Below are 17973 nucleotides of genomic sequence, written 5' to 3'. Positions count from 1 at the left end.
GCCAGATTGCAACTACTTCATTACAATATTCAAGTATGCATGGAATGTCATTTACTGTGAACAAAGGATAAAATGAAAATACGGCACTAATAATTTTCAGCAGATTATTAGAATAGGCAATGGCCACATATTCAGAATCTATTATGCCTCAGAGGATTAGTAAACAGAAAGACATACCAAGTGTAGATTATATCATCTATAGTATTTCCTGAAGTAGACAGTAGTTTTGCCCAAACTTCTAAGTCACCCAATGGGATATTTGAATCTAAAAGAATGTGTAAATATCAAACCTAATACTGAGCATTCAGCTCTCAATACTTGTCGATATAAACTAATAGTATGAAGCAGAAACTCACTTGCACTTAGAATCTGTTGCCCATTTTGTCCATAATATCTGATACTGGTAAGAGGAGCACTATGTCCCATTCTGAATCTCAAAAGTCGGCCTTCACCTGTAGGACCATCAAATATCCATATCTGCCAAGAAATAAAAAGGTCAAGTTCTTCCGCAATGTGCTATCTGATCTGCAGGTAGTCAAATCACCTCCTACATAAATCAACTGGCTTTGTATAGTGCTTGCTAGGCCGCTGACCCTGGAGCTACAAGGCTAGGTAGGGGTGAGGGGAGGGGAAGAAATAAACTGTAACTCACACCTCACTGAAATTATGTCACCTGCTATGCTCTTTGTTTTATCTATACCAGTATCTATACCAGTATCTCACCCCAAATTCCTTTCACCTTCTAGGTTCAAGGCTAATTTGTTAAGTAGGTTTGTAATAACCTAAAGGGTAGATCAGATGAGCCAGGAAGATGATAACAACAATAATCATAATACCCTGAGAGCGTTGTCAGCACCATTTGTGACAAGAAGTGGCTCTCTATGGAGAAATGTCAGTCCGGCAATTGCTGTAGAGTGTGCATTTCTGAGTTGATTAATTAATTTTTTGTCTTCTAGATCCCAGAGTCCAATATGGCCACATGGGCTTCCAGCTGCCATTACTGGATGATCATCTGTTATTAAAATAAAATACATTAATAAAAACACAGAGCCCCCCCAAAACTAAGTAATTCTTCTTTCTATCCTTTTAATCCATAGTTAGAAAAGACCAGATATCAATAATCTATCCATATTTTTTTGCCTTTTACTCCAGCATTTCATTCATTTCTATTAAACTATAAGACAATAAAGAAAATTTCCATGATCTTTAAAGTAATGCATTTTAAATATTCTTAGCTCTTATCAATAAATAAATTAAAAGCTACCTGTGCGAAATGAGATTGAAGTAATGGGTCCCCAGTCTTGACGAAACTTCATTAGTGTTTCATCAAATTTAATGTTGTGAATGATAACCTGACCCGACATAAGACCAACAGCAACAACGTCCACAGCTGGTGCCTGAAAATCAAATTACTCAAACTTTTATTTTCTTAAATGAAATAACGTTAATACTTCTGATGATATGCATCATTACTTATGTGTTATTAAAAGAAATAATGAAATGTCTTCCTAAAGGTGGCAAAAAAACCTCAACAAGTATTACCATTCTGGCATACTTCAATTGTTATTCAGCATGGAAGTAAGTATTAAGCAATGATTTTTCCAAATTACTTCCCAGCTTCAATTCTGCAAGTCAACATTGCCTCCCCACCCCCAAAACATAGCTGACTTGGTAAGAAAACAGCCGTAACAAAAAAGGAAGCTGATGTGTGAAATCACTACACATCAGTGACTGGACAGAAACAGAAAAAGGAGACAACACCTAGGAAACACATAAAGACTTGTCATATGCATGGCAACATGTAGCCAACTACAAAGGAAGAAATGTTTGCTCAAGGAAAGTAGGAAAAACTTATAAAACATGCTAAAAGACAAAAAGTTTTATAATTAGCCTGTTCCAGCTCTAATATTCTATAATTATAATGGTCTTACAATTATAATGATCTATTATACTATGGTCTTACAACAGGCTCTATTATGAGTTTTTCTATTTGAGCACAGATCAATGTCCAAAAATCATAGAATGAATCAGGCTGAACATTTTATTTATTTGCCATCAAGTGCCTACTCTGCATGAAACCCTGTGTAGAAGCTGGAGATACTAAAACAAATATGATCCCTTGCCCTCCAGGGACCTAATCATCTGATACCTTTGGAGTCTTCTGGGCCGGTGAAAGAGGAGTAAGACTGATGGCAGGGAAAGAGGATGAGGAATGCATATAAACTGGGCAAGTACAGACAATGGATATTTAAAAAGATAAGGGTATATTGGCTACGTATATGGCTAACAGAAATACAAGATTCTCTGCAGACAGACATTCATTCATATATACTCGCAGACTTAAAAACAAAAAGTAGTTATTTCTTGAAGAGACCACTATCGAATCGAACATTTGGATTTTTGCCCCAATTATTTCAAACCACAAATCTCAACATCCTGATAAATTTCTCTGTATGACCTACAATCTCTCTTGGCATTGGTGATCTACTCATTTCCATACTACACAAGGCACTGGACTACATATGCTTGCAAAATGATCAGTAAACAAGGATCCAAAACAACCACAGGTTTGGAGCCTAATTCCAAGCACAAAGGATTCCACAAACATTTATAAACAAAGGCATTATTGCCTGTTTTCAATTACATTTCCAAAACACTATTTCCTCAAAGTAAGAGTTATAAACAAAGCTATGTATCGTCTTTAGGTCTAAAAATATGATTGATTTCTGAAACTAAAAGATCTTATTACTAACTTTGTTTCTTGTTTAGCTTAACAGAAAAATACTAACCTGCTGAAGAGCTGTTACTCCAACTTTCCATCCTGGAAATGTATATAGAAGTTTACTACAAGAAGAAAAAATAATTGAAAGTGCTTTTTTTTTTTTTGGAGGAAACAAAATCAACTACATATTAAAAAGTGAAATAATAATAGATGGTATTCATTAAGTTCTTTTTTTTTTTTTTTTTTTTTTGAGACAGAGTCTCACTCTGTTGCCCAGGCTAGAGTGAGTGCCGTGGCATCAGCCTAGCTCACAGCAACCTCAAACTCCTGAGCTCAAGGGATCCTCCTGTCTCAGCCTCCCGATTAGCTGGGACTACAGGCATGCACCACCATGCCCGGCTAATTTTTTCTATATATATTTTTAGCTGTCCATATAATTTCTTTCTATTTTTAGCAGAGATGGGGTCTCGCTCTTGCTCAGGCTGGTCTCGAACTCCTGACCTCGAGTGATCCACCCACCTCGGCCTCCCAGAGTGCTAGGATTAGAGGCGTGAGCCACCGCGCCCGGCCTATTAAGTTCTTACTGTGCCACACACTACTGTAATTAAGCTCAGGTCACATGGCTAGTATTAATAATATTGTCCATATAAATTCTAGATCCCAAGCTAACTACTATGCTATATCACCTCTTTAAGAAATTAAATGGTCAAGTAGAAAAAAAATATATATATGAGTAAAAACTACTTTATATTATAGACTACAATTAAAAAAAAACAAGATACAGGCAGATTTCATTTTTCACTGCAATGTGTTTCTAGAAACAACATCACTAAAGGGAATACATTTGAACTACAGTATTACTTGCATATTATATGACTGTTACATGACAATGATGCTGTTCTCAATTTCAGAATCGAGTCATGAATGATTAAACCTTTAATAATCTCATTTTCCCTTTCGAATTTATAAAGGTTTTGGAAAGGATTATTTGAATGGTCAAATATTTTTGTTTGCTTTTTTCATGCTAGACAAAGAAACCTGAGCTGCCACCATTTTCTCTCAATAAATAGTTCAAACAATAGGAAGTAGGCAAAATCATTTATATAGCCCTCCAGCTATGTCAATATCATAGTAAATAATCATCATATCTGTGGTTGAGAAGTATTTTTACCCTGAAAATAATTTCTAAATGCTAGCACTAAAATAAAACCAATTTGCTTTGGCTTTTCTCACCTCCTTTATTGAAAACTAGAAGCTGCCCGGTGACAATCTCATAATAATTATTTTTTAATGGATCTTATACTACTTTATTAGAGCCTTCTCTACAGGTATATGGTTTCTTTACAATTACTGGGCCATTAGCATATAATTTTCAATGAGCACGTATGAAGCTGCCTAATTGTGTCAGGACCACATACCTGCTTTCACGTATGTGATGCCTGCTGTCAGCAACAACTCCAAAAACAAGCACAAAGTCATCCCTTGGTTCCAGGACATCCCCACCATTCCCCGCACCCACACAGAAACCAAAATCTACAGATGCTCAAATCCCTTCCATAAGATGTATAACATCTGCATATAACCTATGCACATCCTCCCATATATTAATACTTTAAATCATCTCCAGAGTACTTATAAATACCTAATACAATGTAAACTGTTATTAAATAGTTATATTGTTTTAAAATTTATATTTTTTATTGTTGTATTGGTTTTATGTATTTATTTTTTCTCAAATATTTTTGATCTGAGGTTGGTTGAACCCTTGGATGTGGAACCTGCAGACACTGAGGGCCAACTCTATGTATAGACAATCTTCCAGATATATAAGGGTAGGGAGAATTAAGAGATATAATTATAAATTAGGAAGTAGTACACGAGAATAAGGTGAGAACTATGTTATTTTCTAAATAAAGTGCTTACTTGGATTTTACATTCCACAACTGCAGGCTTCCTTGTTCACTGCCCAGAAGTATTTTATTCAAGTAGGTACTTGGATGCAAAATTGCAGAAATTTTAAATACTGATTTATCAAAAGTCAATTGCAGGTATTCTTCTGCAAAAGTAAAAGTTATAATTATTTTTTATAAAATAGTTTAAAATGTTTCATATACCCATGTATTTAGCACTTAAAGTAAGTCTATCATATCAAAGATTCCAAATATCTAGAAAGCTCAAGAGGCCACTCAAAAAAATGCAAAAAATAAGAGATAAACCTTGGTGAAATTATTTTTACCAGCGCTTTTACCAGCTACCCACATTTCCATAGAAGCACCTCTAATAGAGGAGAGGAAAAGAACTTACAACCTTGAGGAGTAGGGGGTGGCATAGACATTTGTCATTTGCTGCAAAAGATTCTTTGAAATCTGAGGTTATGATTAAAATTCTTATGTTTGAATTTTGTGTTTTACTTCACAGTTCACCCATGATTAAAACAATTCTTTATTAAATTTTCCAACAAATTTGATATCAAAGAAGACACACTTCATTTAATTTTTAGGTTCACATACTATCTAGCACATTGCTGCATACTCACAGGGGTGGGTGTACCTCACAGCATAGATATAGGTGAAAATTACAGAAACTTTACTTTGAAGGCTATTTTAAAAGATCTTTGCTTCTATTTGTAACCAGAAGTTTTACTTAAGGTCATAAATAGCTCCCTGAAGACACTGGTTCAATGTGTTGCTATAAGAGCAATAAAAAAGCTGGGCCATCACCATTAAGAAAGAGCCTGGTGACTAAAAGAACCAGATCCTGTAACCTCCTAAAAGGCCTTTTAACATCCATCTGCACAGGGAATACTTTGGAATTCTGTTCTCTCTCCTTGAGCAAAGACAAAACAAAGAAAAGCGTTACTAATTTAAATAAGAACTTGGAATAACTCCCAGAAAGGCAATCTTTAGGGTATTTACTAAAAATAAACATATTGCATTGAACAATGAGATAATCAAGAGATAATATAAGCTAACAATATAAAAAGATTGAAGAACTTAAAAAGATTTAATTCACAATAAACTCAGTCTTTTGTAGTTAACTAGCTAAAATTGCTTATCTCTTTCTTACATAGAATCTTTTTCCTATACATGTTAAATATTTGTTTACTGTTTACATGTGAAACCTCTAGTATAGGAGTTATGTTTACACAGACTTTTAATTTTAAGTACACACATTATCCTAGGATAAAGCAAATAAATTAGTTAAATCTTACCTTCTGAATATATGTGCCAAATAATGAGAATGCTGTCAGCATCAACAGAGATAACATGATCCCCAAAGGGTTGTAAAAGACGTATTTCTGCCTTATGACCCTTAAAGGTACGTACTATCTACAACAAAGTTTAAAAGAAGTTTATATTACTAAGTCATCATGTTAATATTATTCATATTATCCAAAAAACATGCTGATTTTGAAGATGCTTGTGTTAAGGAATGCAGCCCAACTTTTGATTATCTAAGGTTAGATGAACACATAAATAGCAAGGGAACCAGGCATGCTCATCTGCTCCCTCAATCAGTTCAACGAGTAAATAAACTGGACTAATAAAACCCAAATGAGACTTCTGAGGCTCAGCCTTCCAACTTAGGTTAGAAAGAGTGGGCATGCACATATACCTAAGTCCCTCATCCAATTCAACTAACACAACTACATACATCCTAGAGAGATGGTATGTTCTGGAAGGCTGATCTCTACAGATTCCACCAGCAGCTGGCTTGCAGATGAGATGGGAAAGGGGGATGTAGGGTACTTTTTCCCCAGACATGTCTGCTTTGACAGAGAGACCTGTGCCCTTACAGTAGCTGATCCCCTCCATAACTATGCTCCCTTCTCCATGGTTTCAGTTCTCATCAGGGTAACACTATTACTTTTCCTTGACCCTTTGGGCCTACAGTAGTAACAACTTCCCACAGCTAATAGTCTCTGATGCCTCTCCACCTCTACTTCATTCCCCTAACTCTGACTACACCTGTGTATACGGTTTCTTTATAAAGTCTTTTTATCTGAACCACATATTTTTCCCAGGGAAAATTACAAAGGACAATACAAAAAACAGACAACATTTTCCCTGACTCTCTAAAAATCCAAACAACTTCCATAAAAGAACTCCACAGGTAAGTTATCTTCCTCTGCCACAGGCAGTGATGATGAAGGCCTGTGGAAAGAAACCTCAGACCAAGTCCCCAACAAGTGCAGTGATGCTATCATTTGGCTATCTAGGCATCCCCATTCCCACTTCCCCTTTCACTCTAGAACAGTAGAGCAGGTCATCTCTCAAGTTAGCTGTCCCAGGACAAACTTAGAAAAGAACTGGTAGATTTACAGCAAAAAAGCTCCTCTCTCAGCAGTGGAGAAAAGATAGACTCTAGCTTTCTCTGCACAGGGAAAAGCACCTGGTTTTTAGAAAAAGAGTTACGGGCTGAGTTGTAGATAATGAAGAAGCCAGTCCACATAAAGCAGTGATGTAAATATGAACCTCCCAGGAAAGCATTTTCAAAATACACATAACTAAGCCCTATCTCACCAAATATACAAAAGAAAAAACTCCCAAGATGGGACCTGACTGAGCATAAAAATTTTGAAGAAGCTGCCCAAGTAATTCTAACACTCATCTCTGCTCAAGAAAACTGAAGTAAAGCACCAGTTTTAACTAAGCCTTTTCAGAATTTGATGAATTCTGAAAATTTCTCTTCCTCTAGAATTCCTCCTCTTCCAGAAAACTGAATATACATTAGAAAAAAAAATACTATAAATTTCCAGAGTGTCCCAGATAAAGAATGGCAAAATTGAAGTTCCTTCCACTATCATGACAAACAAGTACTGACTGCAGAAAACAAACAAGTTAAAATAGTTCAGTGATACAAACCTCTTTATTACGGGCAAATGCAGAGAAAACATTCCCATAAGCAGCAAACACTAGCCTGCCATCAGCAGCCATACAGCAGATATCCTGTGGAACAGAATTACCTAGGAGAAAATATCAAAGAAATAAGGATTTTTAGGTCTTAGAACAAGAGAAATCTGAAATATATATATATAAAACATTTTTCATGGCTACAATTTTAATATACATTTAAATAAAAGTTGAGAATCATAGTATAAAATTTTGACATTATTTTAGATATCTAATAATATCAAACTGAGAATATGAAATTACCTTGACCTTTCCTAAGAAAATAAATGTCTAGGATTTGTAGACATAAAAACAATCCTAAAGAAGTGAAGCTTTCTGAGGTTATTTGGAAAAAAAAAAACCTGTCACTTAATACACAAAACTCTGGCAGATGGTCATCCAGCCTTTATGTGAAGACCTTCAGGAATACTAAGTTCACTAACTCCAGGAAAATTTCAAAAGTAAATCAAAACCTAAATCTCTAATTCTACCCTTTGGATCAACCCAAAAACTACACATTCTATATGCCCACCCTTAAAACATTTAAAGAAAATATGGTTTCCACTCAGTCTTCTCCAAGGCAAATACGCTTATCACTTCTAGCCATGTCTCACACGACATGATTTCTTCATTCCTCTCCATCACAGTCACACTGCCCCTTTCTTTTTATTTCTTCTTTTGGGGGCAGGAGAGTTAACAGACAGGAGTGTCTTAAGTATTTTTCCTGCTGCATATTTCCATAATACTATTTTATAGGTTTATCATTGACTTTTGTATTCAACTTAGGTTACAGTGCCTTTCTTCTGCCTTCTAATCTTTTTAAAAAAGTTTATCAGACATATATACTAGATTTCTTATAGGTCTCTTGTTTCTCTCACAAGGATATTTGATGGTGAAACTAGTACCTCTCAGCCCTGAGATGCCCTTTATTCTATTAAAACAGTTTGCAAAAAACTAAATAAACCTTCCAAAGGAAAAAATAAAAACAAAATGTGAGAAAAGGGAAACCTTTTCCTTACAGTAGATGGAAAGATGGAAAACGAATAATATCACTGCAGGCTGAGCATCCCTTCCACAAAATGCTTGGGAACAGAAGTGTTTCAGATTTTGGAATAATCACATAACCAGCTGAACATCCCTATTTCAAAAATCCGAAATTTGAAATGTCCCAGTGAGCATTTCCTTAGATTATCATGTCGTTTCCCAAACAGTTTCAGATTTTGAAGCATTTTGGATTTCAAATTTTTATATTAGGGATAGTCAACCTGGATTTGGTAACTAACCATCATATCAATAACTGATTCAAGCAAATACCACTAAACACTAAAAGTAGCTGGTGAAAACTTTTAAGAATACTAGGATATTTACATAGTCTCAGTGCATATTACCACAAGATACTTATTAATTACAAAGGATAAAATGGTAACTTTAAAATAGAGCCTCCTGAAAGATGTCACCTTAACCAAATGATCACTTATCACTGCCAAGAATAAGACTAACCAACAGTATGTGCCTCCTGATATAATTCACTGTGATTCCTGCCAAAGTTGCATAATCTGAATCTAATCCTGAAGTGTCCAAAAAAGCCTCAAACTGAAAGACATTCTAAACTTGCCTGTCCTTTTCAAAAATGTCAATGTCATGAAACTCAAGAAAGTAGGAAGAACTATTTCAGATTAAAGATAATAAAGCAAACATGACAACTGAGAGCAAAACATGATCCTGTCCTGGACTTTTTTTTTTTTGTTTTTTAGCTACGTAAGTTAATCAGACATATATACTGGATTCCTTATATGTTCCGTAAGTCTCAAATTTATGTCAAAATAAAAAAAAATTTCAAAAAAATACTAAACATACATAAATTCAGAATAAAGTCCACACTTACTTACTGCAACCAGTCTAAGTTTCTGAACCTGTTTAAAAAAAGAAAAAAAATGGTTAAATATATTTTCACTAATAAAAACAATTATAATAACCTAACACCTCAAGATTTTAAGATATAACCTAATGCATAAATTTGCTATGCTGTCCTTTTTAAACAATACACTTACTGATCCTAATTTTCATTATTAGGAAAGCTTCTATTTTTGACTATTTTACCAGGAGTGGTGACGGAAGGGGTAGGGAAACATTTTCTGAAATGTGTCAAACGATAGATATTTTAGGCTTTGCAGGCCATGTGGTCTCTGTTACAACTACTCAATCTGCCATTGTAGCATGAAAGTAGCTACATACAATACATAAACAAATGTATGGCTGTATTCCAATAAACTTTTATCTATGGAAACTGAAATCTGATTTTCACATAATTTTCATACGTCATGAAATATTATTTCTTTGATTTTTCTCCCCAACCATTTATAACAAAAACATGAAAACCATCTCTAACTCCTGGATTATACAAAAACAAACCGTGGGCTAGAGTGGCTTGCAGACTGTAAATTGTTGGCCCTAGTCTATGGTTACTGATCCAGCTGTGTGACCCTGGGAAAGTTACTTAACCTCCCTGTGACTGAAATTCCTCATATATAAAATAGGGACTAAAATAGCCTATTACTTTACCCACTTTATCGTATTGTTATGAGGATTCCATGAGTAAATCTGTGTAAAACAGTTAGAATGGTGCCAGTCATACAGTAAACAATAAGCATTGCCTGCTACCACCACTACCACCACCACCTATTCACAACTTGTCTAGTTTCCCTTGTAGAAAAGGGTAATCTGTATAAGTCTGACTGGAGAGAGTAAATATAGCCACAGCTGAGGGATACAGCACGTGTAGACCAAATTAGTGACTTGGGCTCATTAGTGCTGTTTTCTTTATTCCCAAGTTATTTTAAGTTTCAGAGGTCATGCCCAATGCATTGGTTGGTCTGAGTAGTGTACAGTCCTGGGGCAATAAGCATTTACATGCCAGGATATTATGATTAAATTTTTTTAAAAAGCATCACCATTGTTAGAACTGGAGGGGACCTTAAAAACCATCTTTATTATGAAAATTTCAGTGCACAGATCAATAAAGTGTTACATTTTTATAAAATGTACAAATGTGTTACTCTAATCAAAGGGTTTCTTTGAAAGGAGAACATAGGGAAAAATGTGTGTTTAACAGTGTCAGGAAAGACACTGTATCAAAGATTTCAAGAGCTCTTTGAGAGAAACACTTAAAAAAGTTCCATCTCAAAGAGGAAATATTAACCAGCAAAAGTCAACAGAGAAAGGTAACAATAAGTACTCCCACATGATTAATGGTGGCATTCTAACCCACCCTTTCTCCATTACCAACCATGGATTCCAGAAACCCATTGCTCTTCACCTCCAACCTGCCCTCACTTTGCTCTTCCACTAACTCAACTGCCTCCCAATTCCCAGCTCTTCTTGCTAATAACCCATTTAATAATCACGATCCTACAAGGAAGACAATTCTACAGCATGTTTTCCAGGAAAAAAAAGTACTTAACACTGGCTACTATCATCCTCAAGGTTTCTGCTCTCATAAAGCTTACATTCTTTTGAAGAAGACAAAACAAACAAGTAAACAGCAAAAGACTACTTCAATGAGTGATGAGCTCTTAAAGGAGAAAAATAATCACCGACGAGCAGAAGGGCCTTGACAAGTACCTTAATTTTTCTGAGACTTATTTTTCTAGTTTATATAAAGGTGCTACAGGATAATGACAACTGCCTCGCAAAGAAACTGCTGCAAGGCTTAAATTAAGTGACACTCAATGTTGTTTGAAAATAGATGCTTAGGGAAAGTTTAGGGAAACTGGATTGCTATCAGATGTGAAGACTCCCCTAAATAATAATTCATTTCACCCTCTCCAGTTCTCCTAATGTATTTTAGTGTGAATTTCTAACTCGTGTTGCAAATTAAACAATAAAATGGCTTGCAAGTCTTTCTCTCTCATTAATAATGCAAGGGAGTAGAAACTTGTCTTAATCATGTTTACATCTTCAAGGGAAGATTAATAAATATCTACTGAACAAATCCATCGCTATAAGAACTGATATGTTCTCTAGTAGCTTTCCCTTAGCCAGGCTGTCGCTGAAACTCGCCGCAGGGAGACTGCAAGTAAATTAGCACGTGGATGTGATGGAAATGGCGAAATAAAACAGGGAAGAGCTAAGGAAGAGAAGAGCAAAAAGGGAAGCCCTTCGTAGGTGGGAAGATAGAGGGAGAATCCCCAGGACAGAGCTGGGGGGGCCGGGAGGGTGATTCCCGGGAAGCGGGCAAAGGAAGAAGTCACTCACGTCATAGGTATGGAAACTCTTGCCCACGCAGGTCGTCACGTAGAAGCGGCGCTTAAGCGCGCTGTACCGCACCACGTGTGGAATGTCGTTGCTGAAAAGCCCCAAGGCCCGGAATCCCGCAAACAGCGTGCTGGACGTGCGGCTTTCGGAGCCAGGTTCCATCTCCGCAGCGGTCGTGGCTCCTCTCTGCTTGGGTCCCAAAGGAAACCACGCACCCAACCCTTCCCGTGCTCGTAGAACAATCTTTGCAGGAGCTGGAGACTCAAGAGCGCTTCCGGTGCCCGCTGCCAATCGCATCTACGGAGACTGACTTCAGTGCAATAGATAAAGGGCTCCCTCCGGAGCCCGCAGAGGAGGCGCAATTTCGGTTCCGAGGGCCACAGTCTCCATCTCCTTGCCTTGCGTTGCTTTCCAGCTCTTGATGCTGGAGGAAACTAGTCACTCTTAGGCAGGACTGTAGGGGAGCAACGAGGAAGAGCCATATTCAGGAAAGTGGAGGGGAGACCAACGTCTTAACATAAATGGAAATGGGTTAAACGTGGGATTATTTAAAAGTGTATAAAAACATGAGACTGTGGAGAAAATTTGAACACTGAATTATCTGATGATTATAAGGAATTATGGTTAATTTTTTATATGTGATAGTAGTATTGTGATTATGTTTTTTAAAGATCTTTATCTTTTGGAGATACATACTGACAAATTTACAGATGAAATGATGTGTTGTCTGGGAATTCACTTCAAGATAATTGGGGATGGAGGATGGGGTTTACATGAAATGAGATTGATAATAGTTGAAGCTGAGGAATGGGTATGTTAGAATTCATAATACTATATTCATAATACTTATGCTTTGGTGGAAGATTGAAATTTTTTATAATAAAAAAGATTTTTTTTTTTTACTGAGTTTGTTCATACTGAAATAGACTGGAATATTAACAGACTAGTAATTTTTTACCTCTGAGTTATAGAAATATAAACTAATGATTTTAACTATTAGATGTATTTTTTTTTTAGAACTTTCTAAATTGTATATAATGCAGATGTTGCTTTTGTAATCAGAAATAAATACTTTTGGACATATTGGCAGTTTGGAGGAAAAATTTAAAAAAAAATTCCCAACCAGGAGTTTACAGTGTACAAAGCCAATGACACACATTATCTTAATATAATCCTCAATATAAGGTTGTGAGATATTTAGAGTAAAAACTATATTGCTGTTTTATAAATGAAGAAACTGGTTCATTGGGGCTAAGTGATTGCCCAAAAGTTCCAAACTTATTTAGTGCCAAAATGCAGACCAGCACAAGGTTTAGAAAAGGAGGAGAAGAAGAGGAGGTCACTGAAAGGCAACTGGAAGATGAGAGAAATATGCTTTCAGCCATTATGTTTTTAAGACCAAACATTGGGCCACATGATGGATGTGGTTTCACATTAGATGAGGAACCTGAGGTTCCCAGAGGTTATCTTACTGTCACATTAATAATGGTAGTGTAGCAGTTTAAATTTAGACCTGTCTGACAAATTAGATCTATGTTCTTTGACCTACAACTGGACAGTGTGATAAAACTTTAAAAATTAGAACAGTCATGGAAAATCTAGTAGTATGGTAGCATTAGATATGCATATTACTGTTGTGCTGTGATCTTTTGAAGAGAGAATGTTATGCGCTGATTTTGAGTTTTCCATTTTCACCAGTTAGCCAGAGTTCATTTCTCCCCACTATTTGCTTACCTGAGCTACTGACTATTCATCTGCCAGCAAAGTGTGTAAATACGTGATAGGAGGAAGAGAACTAGCTATTACCCTTTTAATTAGAGATGCCCCCAAGGACGTTAGTATCAAGTTAGAATTTTAAAAGCAGAGGACTGGGGTCTAGGATGCTATGGTAGATTTAGTACATTATTGACAAATGAGCATTTTCAATTCAGTTCAATAAATTGGGGCTTCACAATATTCAGGTAAATAAAATATATAGTTATATCATGTTGTCATTTTGAACCTTTTTTTAAAAAAGTGGTTAAATATGACTGTTTTCGAGTACTTTATGTAATACAGTTTCTTTTTTGTTACTGACTTTGTGTACTGTGATAGCCAGCCTTGAAGATTGCCCTTAGTGATTCTTGCCTCCTGGTATTCGTGTCTTCGTGTAGTCTCCTCTCACACTGAATAGAGTTGACCTATGTAAGCAGGCTAGATTAGAAACAACACTGAAGATTCTGACTTGCTCCCTGTTGGGTCACTTGCTCCAAGGAAAGTCAACTGCCATGTTGTGAGGATACTCAATCGGTCTTATGGAGTGGTTCACATAGCAAGGAACTGAGGGCCTCTGCAGTTGGGATTCTTTTTCACACCAAACACTTAGTTGAGAATGGGACATTATTTTATTTTGCAGATGTGATGTTGAGTTCTGACTCATAGTACCAGAAAAAACATCACTACCTATGATTGTAAAAATATGCATTATCTCGCAAATTTTACTTGCAATGTTAGCTTTCATTCACTGGCAATTAATTGGTTATTAAGTCAATTTAAATTGTAGGCTTAGAGAAACCACAGGGAAAATATTAAGCATTGTTAGCTATATATTTTAATCTAAATAAAAATGTATCTCTATTGAAATAGAACATTGGATTTTTAAGGTTCTTCCACAATGACCACCTAAACAAACTTCTGTTTGTTTTACTTTCTGCCAGTTTTGAAGGAAAGACATATTGAATAACGATATGATGCCTAAAATTGGGGTTAAGGTATAGTCCCAAACATGGTGGTAATTATAATTATCACTTAAAGTAATTAAATTAGAATTTGGAGTATCATAATTTTTCAATTCTGAATTGCTCATTTTTCTGTGTTTTAATTTATTGGAGCTTGTGATATATCATGAAATTGGTATACTTAATGTAGATTTACATTATTGTGTTCATGGTGACAGTCTTTTCATTACAGACTTACTTGAAAACCTGTAAATGGATATTGCACCTTGCAAAGAATTGAGAAAAATTGATTGTGTCAAATGATAATTAACCAATCAAATTTGGCATTTGCTATTTTGAATACTTAGAATGGCACACCCATTCTAACCTTTGACTTAATAAGTACTTTCAGCAAAATGCTTTGGTTCTCAGTTCAAAGATCAGCAAAATATAAAGGAATGAGATGTATTATTATTCTAGTTACCTTCTTCTTTGAAACAGGATTATGCATGAATAAACATATAGGAAGATATTAACAGATCAAAGATGGTTTTATGACAGTTATTGTGACTGTTTCAAACTCTGCAGTTAAAAACAATAAGAACAATAATGATAGACTTAATTTGGATCAAGAGTCAAATTCCAACTGGTAGGCAACTGCCAGCCTCAGAACAAAGTAAATAAATTGATAGTGGACTGCGTAGCAGACTGCACTTTTGTGGTGTGCCACACCAGAACATCAGCATGGCCCAAGTGTGTGCCAGAGGTGAGGATGTATATGGTGGTGATTATGAGGTAGCCAGGGAGAACTTTATGGACTGACTTTGCCTCATCCCCTGCCAAATAGGAGGTCCTCAGAAACACAGATGTGGTTATAAGAAGATAGGAATCTGAATCAAATGAAAAAGGCAGTGTAGTGTAATAGAAAGAAAATTGTTCCAAACTAGATGTTGTCCTTTATCTACCATTTGACCTAGGACATATCGCTTAATTTGTCTAGGCCAGAGTTTTTTTCTGTAATTGGTGATTATAACTTGGGTTCCCACAGAAGACAACTGGTATGCTTGGAGCAGGATTTTATCCTTATGATAAAAAAAAAAAAAAAACCCTGAATGGACTAGCTCAGTAATGCAGTGGAAAGGGCAGTGTTCTTGACTGCTTTGGACAACTGTTCTTGTCACTACACTGGGACATTTCAAAAGTGACAAAGGGGAACACACATAGACTCCCTGGGGAGTAGAACTGATTATGTGGGGGAGGGAAGAGGTTATTTGGGCAACTTGGATGGGTGCAGATACCTCCTGGGGAAAAAAGAGATAAATATTAAATGTTATTTGGACCTTTGGATTATGTAAGTACTTCTTGAGATATGCTGTCAAAAGCAGACAGTTAAGAGTTCAAAAGAGGAGCTCATACTAGTAGAAAGGGGAATCTGGACAGTTGATTAGAGCTAAGTGCTTTGGAATGCTGAAGAAGACTGATTCTGGTACAGTGGGTGTTGGAAGCTCCACCTCGTGGGTAGCTGCCAGCTGCCCTACCACGGTGAAGGTTTCAGAACAATCTCTGAGTGTGCGAACATGAACTAAAACAGTGGTGACCTCACCAGGACTGAAGTTCAACATACAGAATAAGCTTTTAGTGTTTTATTTCCATATACCTTTCATTTATGAAAATTTTTTGGCATCCTAATGATTTATTTTATAATGCTTGGAACAAAAAAGAGTCTTGAACACTTGGGATGGTCAGATAATTAAGGAGCAGATGCTAACAGAGTGATAGCTTATTTGATGCTTGATATATTGTACTTTCATTTTCACCCCGAATTTTTAATAGCAGTGCACATTTCTAACCCTGTTTGAGGTATGACTTGAAAATAAACAAGATTCTAATTATTTGTAAATATTTATTCAAATTCAAAGAGAGAGAAGAAAAGCATCTCATTGTACCATTAAACTAATTTATTAGGTGTATTTTATTTTAATATTTTAGCGGGTAAGCTCCATGAAGATAGTGATTATTTTCTGTTTTGTTCATTAATACATAACAAGTACCCAGAACAGTACCTAGAGCAAAAGAAGTGCTCAATAGATATCTGTTTAACAAAAAAGCTACATTTAAGTAGTAAAATGCTACAAATGTGGAATGCTTTCTTTTTTGTATCAGTCATGTTCCCTCACAGAGTAATCAATTGTTTACTGTAGCATTCTAAATACATATGCTCCCTCCTGTAAGAAGATTTATGTCTCTTTCTTTTGTCCACGACTTGTAAGTCCTTCAGGGTGGGACGGGAGTAGGAAGCATTTGACTTGCTTTGGGCAGTGCATGTGAGCAAATATCATGTTCACCATGTCCCAGGAAAAGCTTGAATAGTTATTTCATGTTTCTGCCAACTCTCTTGTTCTTTTCTTCTACCACAAAAGAAAGGCGTAAATCAGATAGGGGCCACTTTTTCAACCTGGGTTCTGGAATGAGAAGGTCTGTGGACAAGCCCTGGAGCTGAGTTGCAGGTGCCTATTTGTAATGTGAGTGAGAATTAACTGCTGTTGTTGCAAGCCAATGGGACCTGGTACTTGTTTGTCATCTCATCATAATCTAGCAAAAAAGCCTATGTGAATTCTGGTGAAAGATGTGAAAGTTAGTGTATAAAAAAGCATTTTAAAAACCTAGTTTTTTTTTAATGGAAGTATTAAAGCTGCATTACAGAAAGTGAGTACTAGACCACAAGGTTCACAAGTGATAAGTGTCCTCTGGTATGATTTTAAGATTTCCAAATTATTCATGTGTTCAGCTGTGTGCCCAGGAATGATACAGAATAAAGGCTCACTGGATATTTGATACTTGAATAAATGCAAGTTTAATTTTTATTTTGCGTTTTTTGGGGGGAGGAGAAGGAAACATTGTGGGGAAAGAAGCCTGTGGGGAATAGTGTCAGACTACAACAACACTGATTAATTTTGGCATAGGATAATTTTCCATTTGCATACCTACAGAAGTAACGAGAGGAGAAAGCAGGTGGCAGACATCAGATGGTTTATCTGATAGTTGCTGCTGCCAATTCAGTTTCTGACTCATTATAGCCTTTAAGGAAGAGTTTACTCTTGGAAAACAGATATTTGACTTTTAATTTCATTTTAATTAATTCACTCATTTGATCAGCATATTTATTAAGAATCCACTATGTGTTAGACATTGTACCAGGAAAAGAAATGGGCTGCACCCATGAGATATCACCAACTTGTCCTCAAATTCCACATCTGTTTGATGTATTTACTCCAAATTATTCCACAAATTCTTATATCCAAGATGTCTGCTTCAAACAATCTAAATTCATACCATTTGAAATCTCCTGCCATCCCTTTGCCCATTAGAAGAACAGCTAGCAGAAGAGAGAGAAGATGGGGAGTGTGCA

General features: G+C 36.1%; 1 protein-coding gene across 1 annotated transcript in view; it reads right to left on the bottom strand.

Moving 5' to 3' along the window:
- Positions 1 to 12092, bottom strand: part of WDR36 (WD repeat domain 36) — a 34483-nt gene extending 22391 nt beyond the window's left edge. Inside the window, exons 1-9 of the mRNA XM_069492245.1 lie at positions 11869 to 12092; positions 9500 to 9527; positions 7588 to 7688; positions 5934 to 6051; positions 4646 to 4778; positions 2790 to 2844; positions 1265 to 1397; positions 837 to 1012; positions 357 to 477 (exon numbers count right to left, since the gene is read on the bottom strand). Of these exons, the coding sequence (XP_069348346.1) occupies positions 357 to 477; positions 837 to 1012; positions 1265 to 1397; positions 2790 to 2844; positions 4646 to 4778; positions 5934 to 6051; positions 7588 to 7688; positions 9500 to 9527; positions 11869 to 12030 (1027 nt within the window). The 5' untranslated portion in view covers positions 12031 to 12092. The remainder of the gene's footprint in view (positions 1 to 356; positions 478 to 836; positions 1013 to 1264; positions 1398 to 2789; positions 2845 to 4645; positions 4779 to 5933; positions 6052 to 7587; positions 7689 to 9499; positions 9528 to 11868) is intronic.
- Between the last annotated feature and the right edge of the window lie 5881 nt (positions 12093 to 17973).

Source organism: Eulemur rufifrons, chromosome 17, assembly GCF_041146395.1.
Source record: "Eulemur rufifrons isolate Redbay chromosome 17, OSU_ERuf_1, whole genome shotgun sequence".
NCBI lineage: Eukaryota > Metazoa > Chordata > Mammalia > Primates > Lemuridae > Eulemur > Eulemur rufifrons.
Note: the sequence above shows the minus strand (reverse complement) of the source record. Positions and strands in the feature narration are given on the sequence as shown.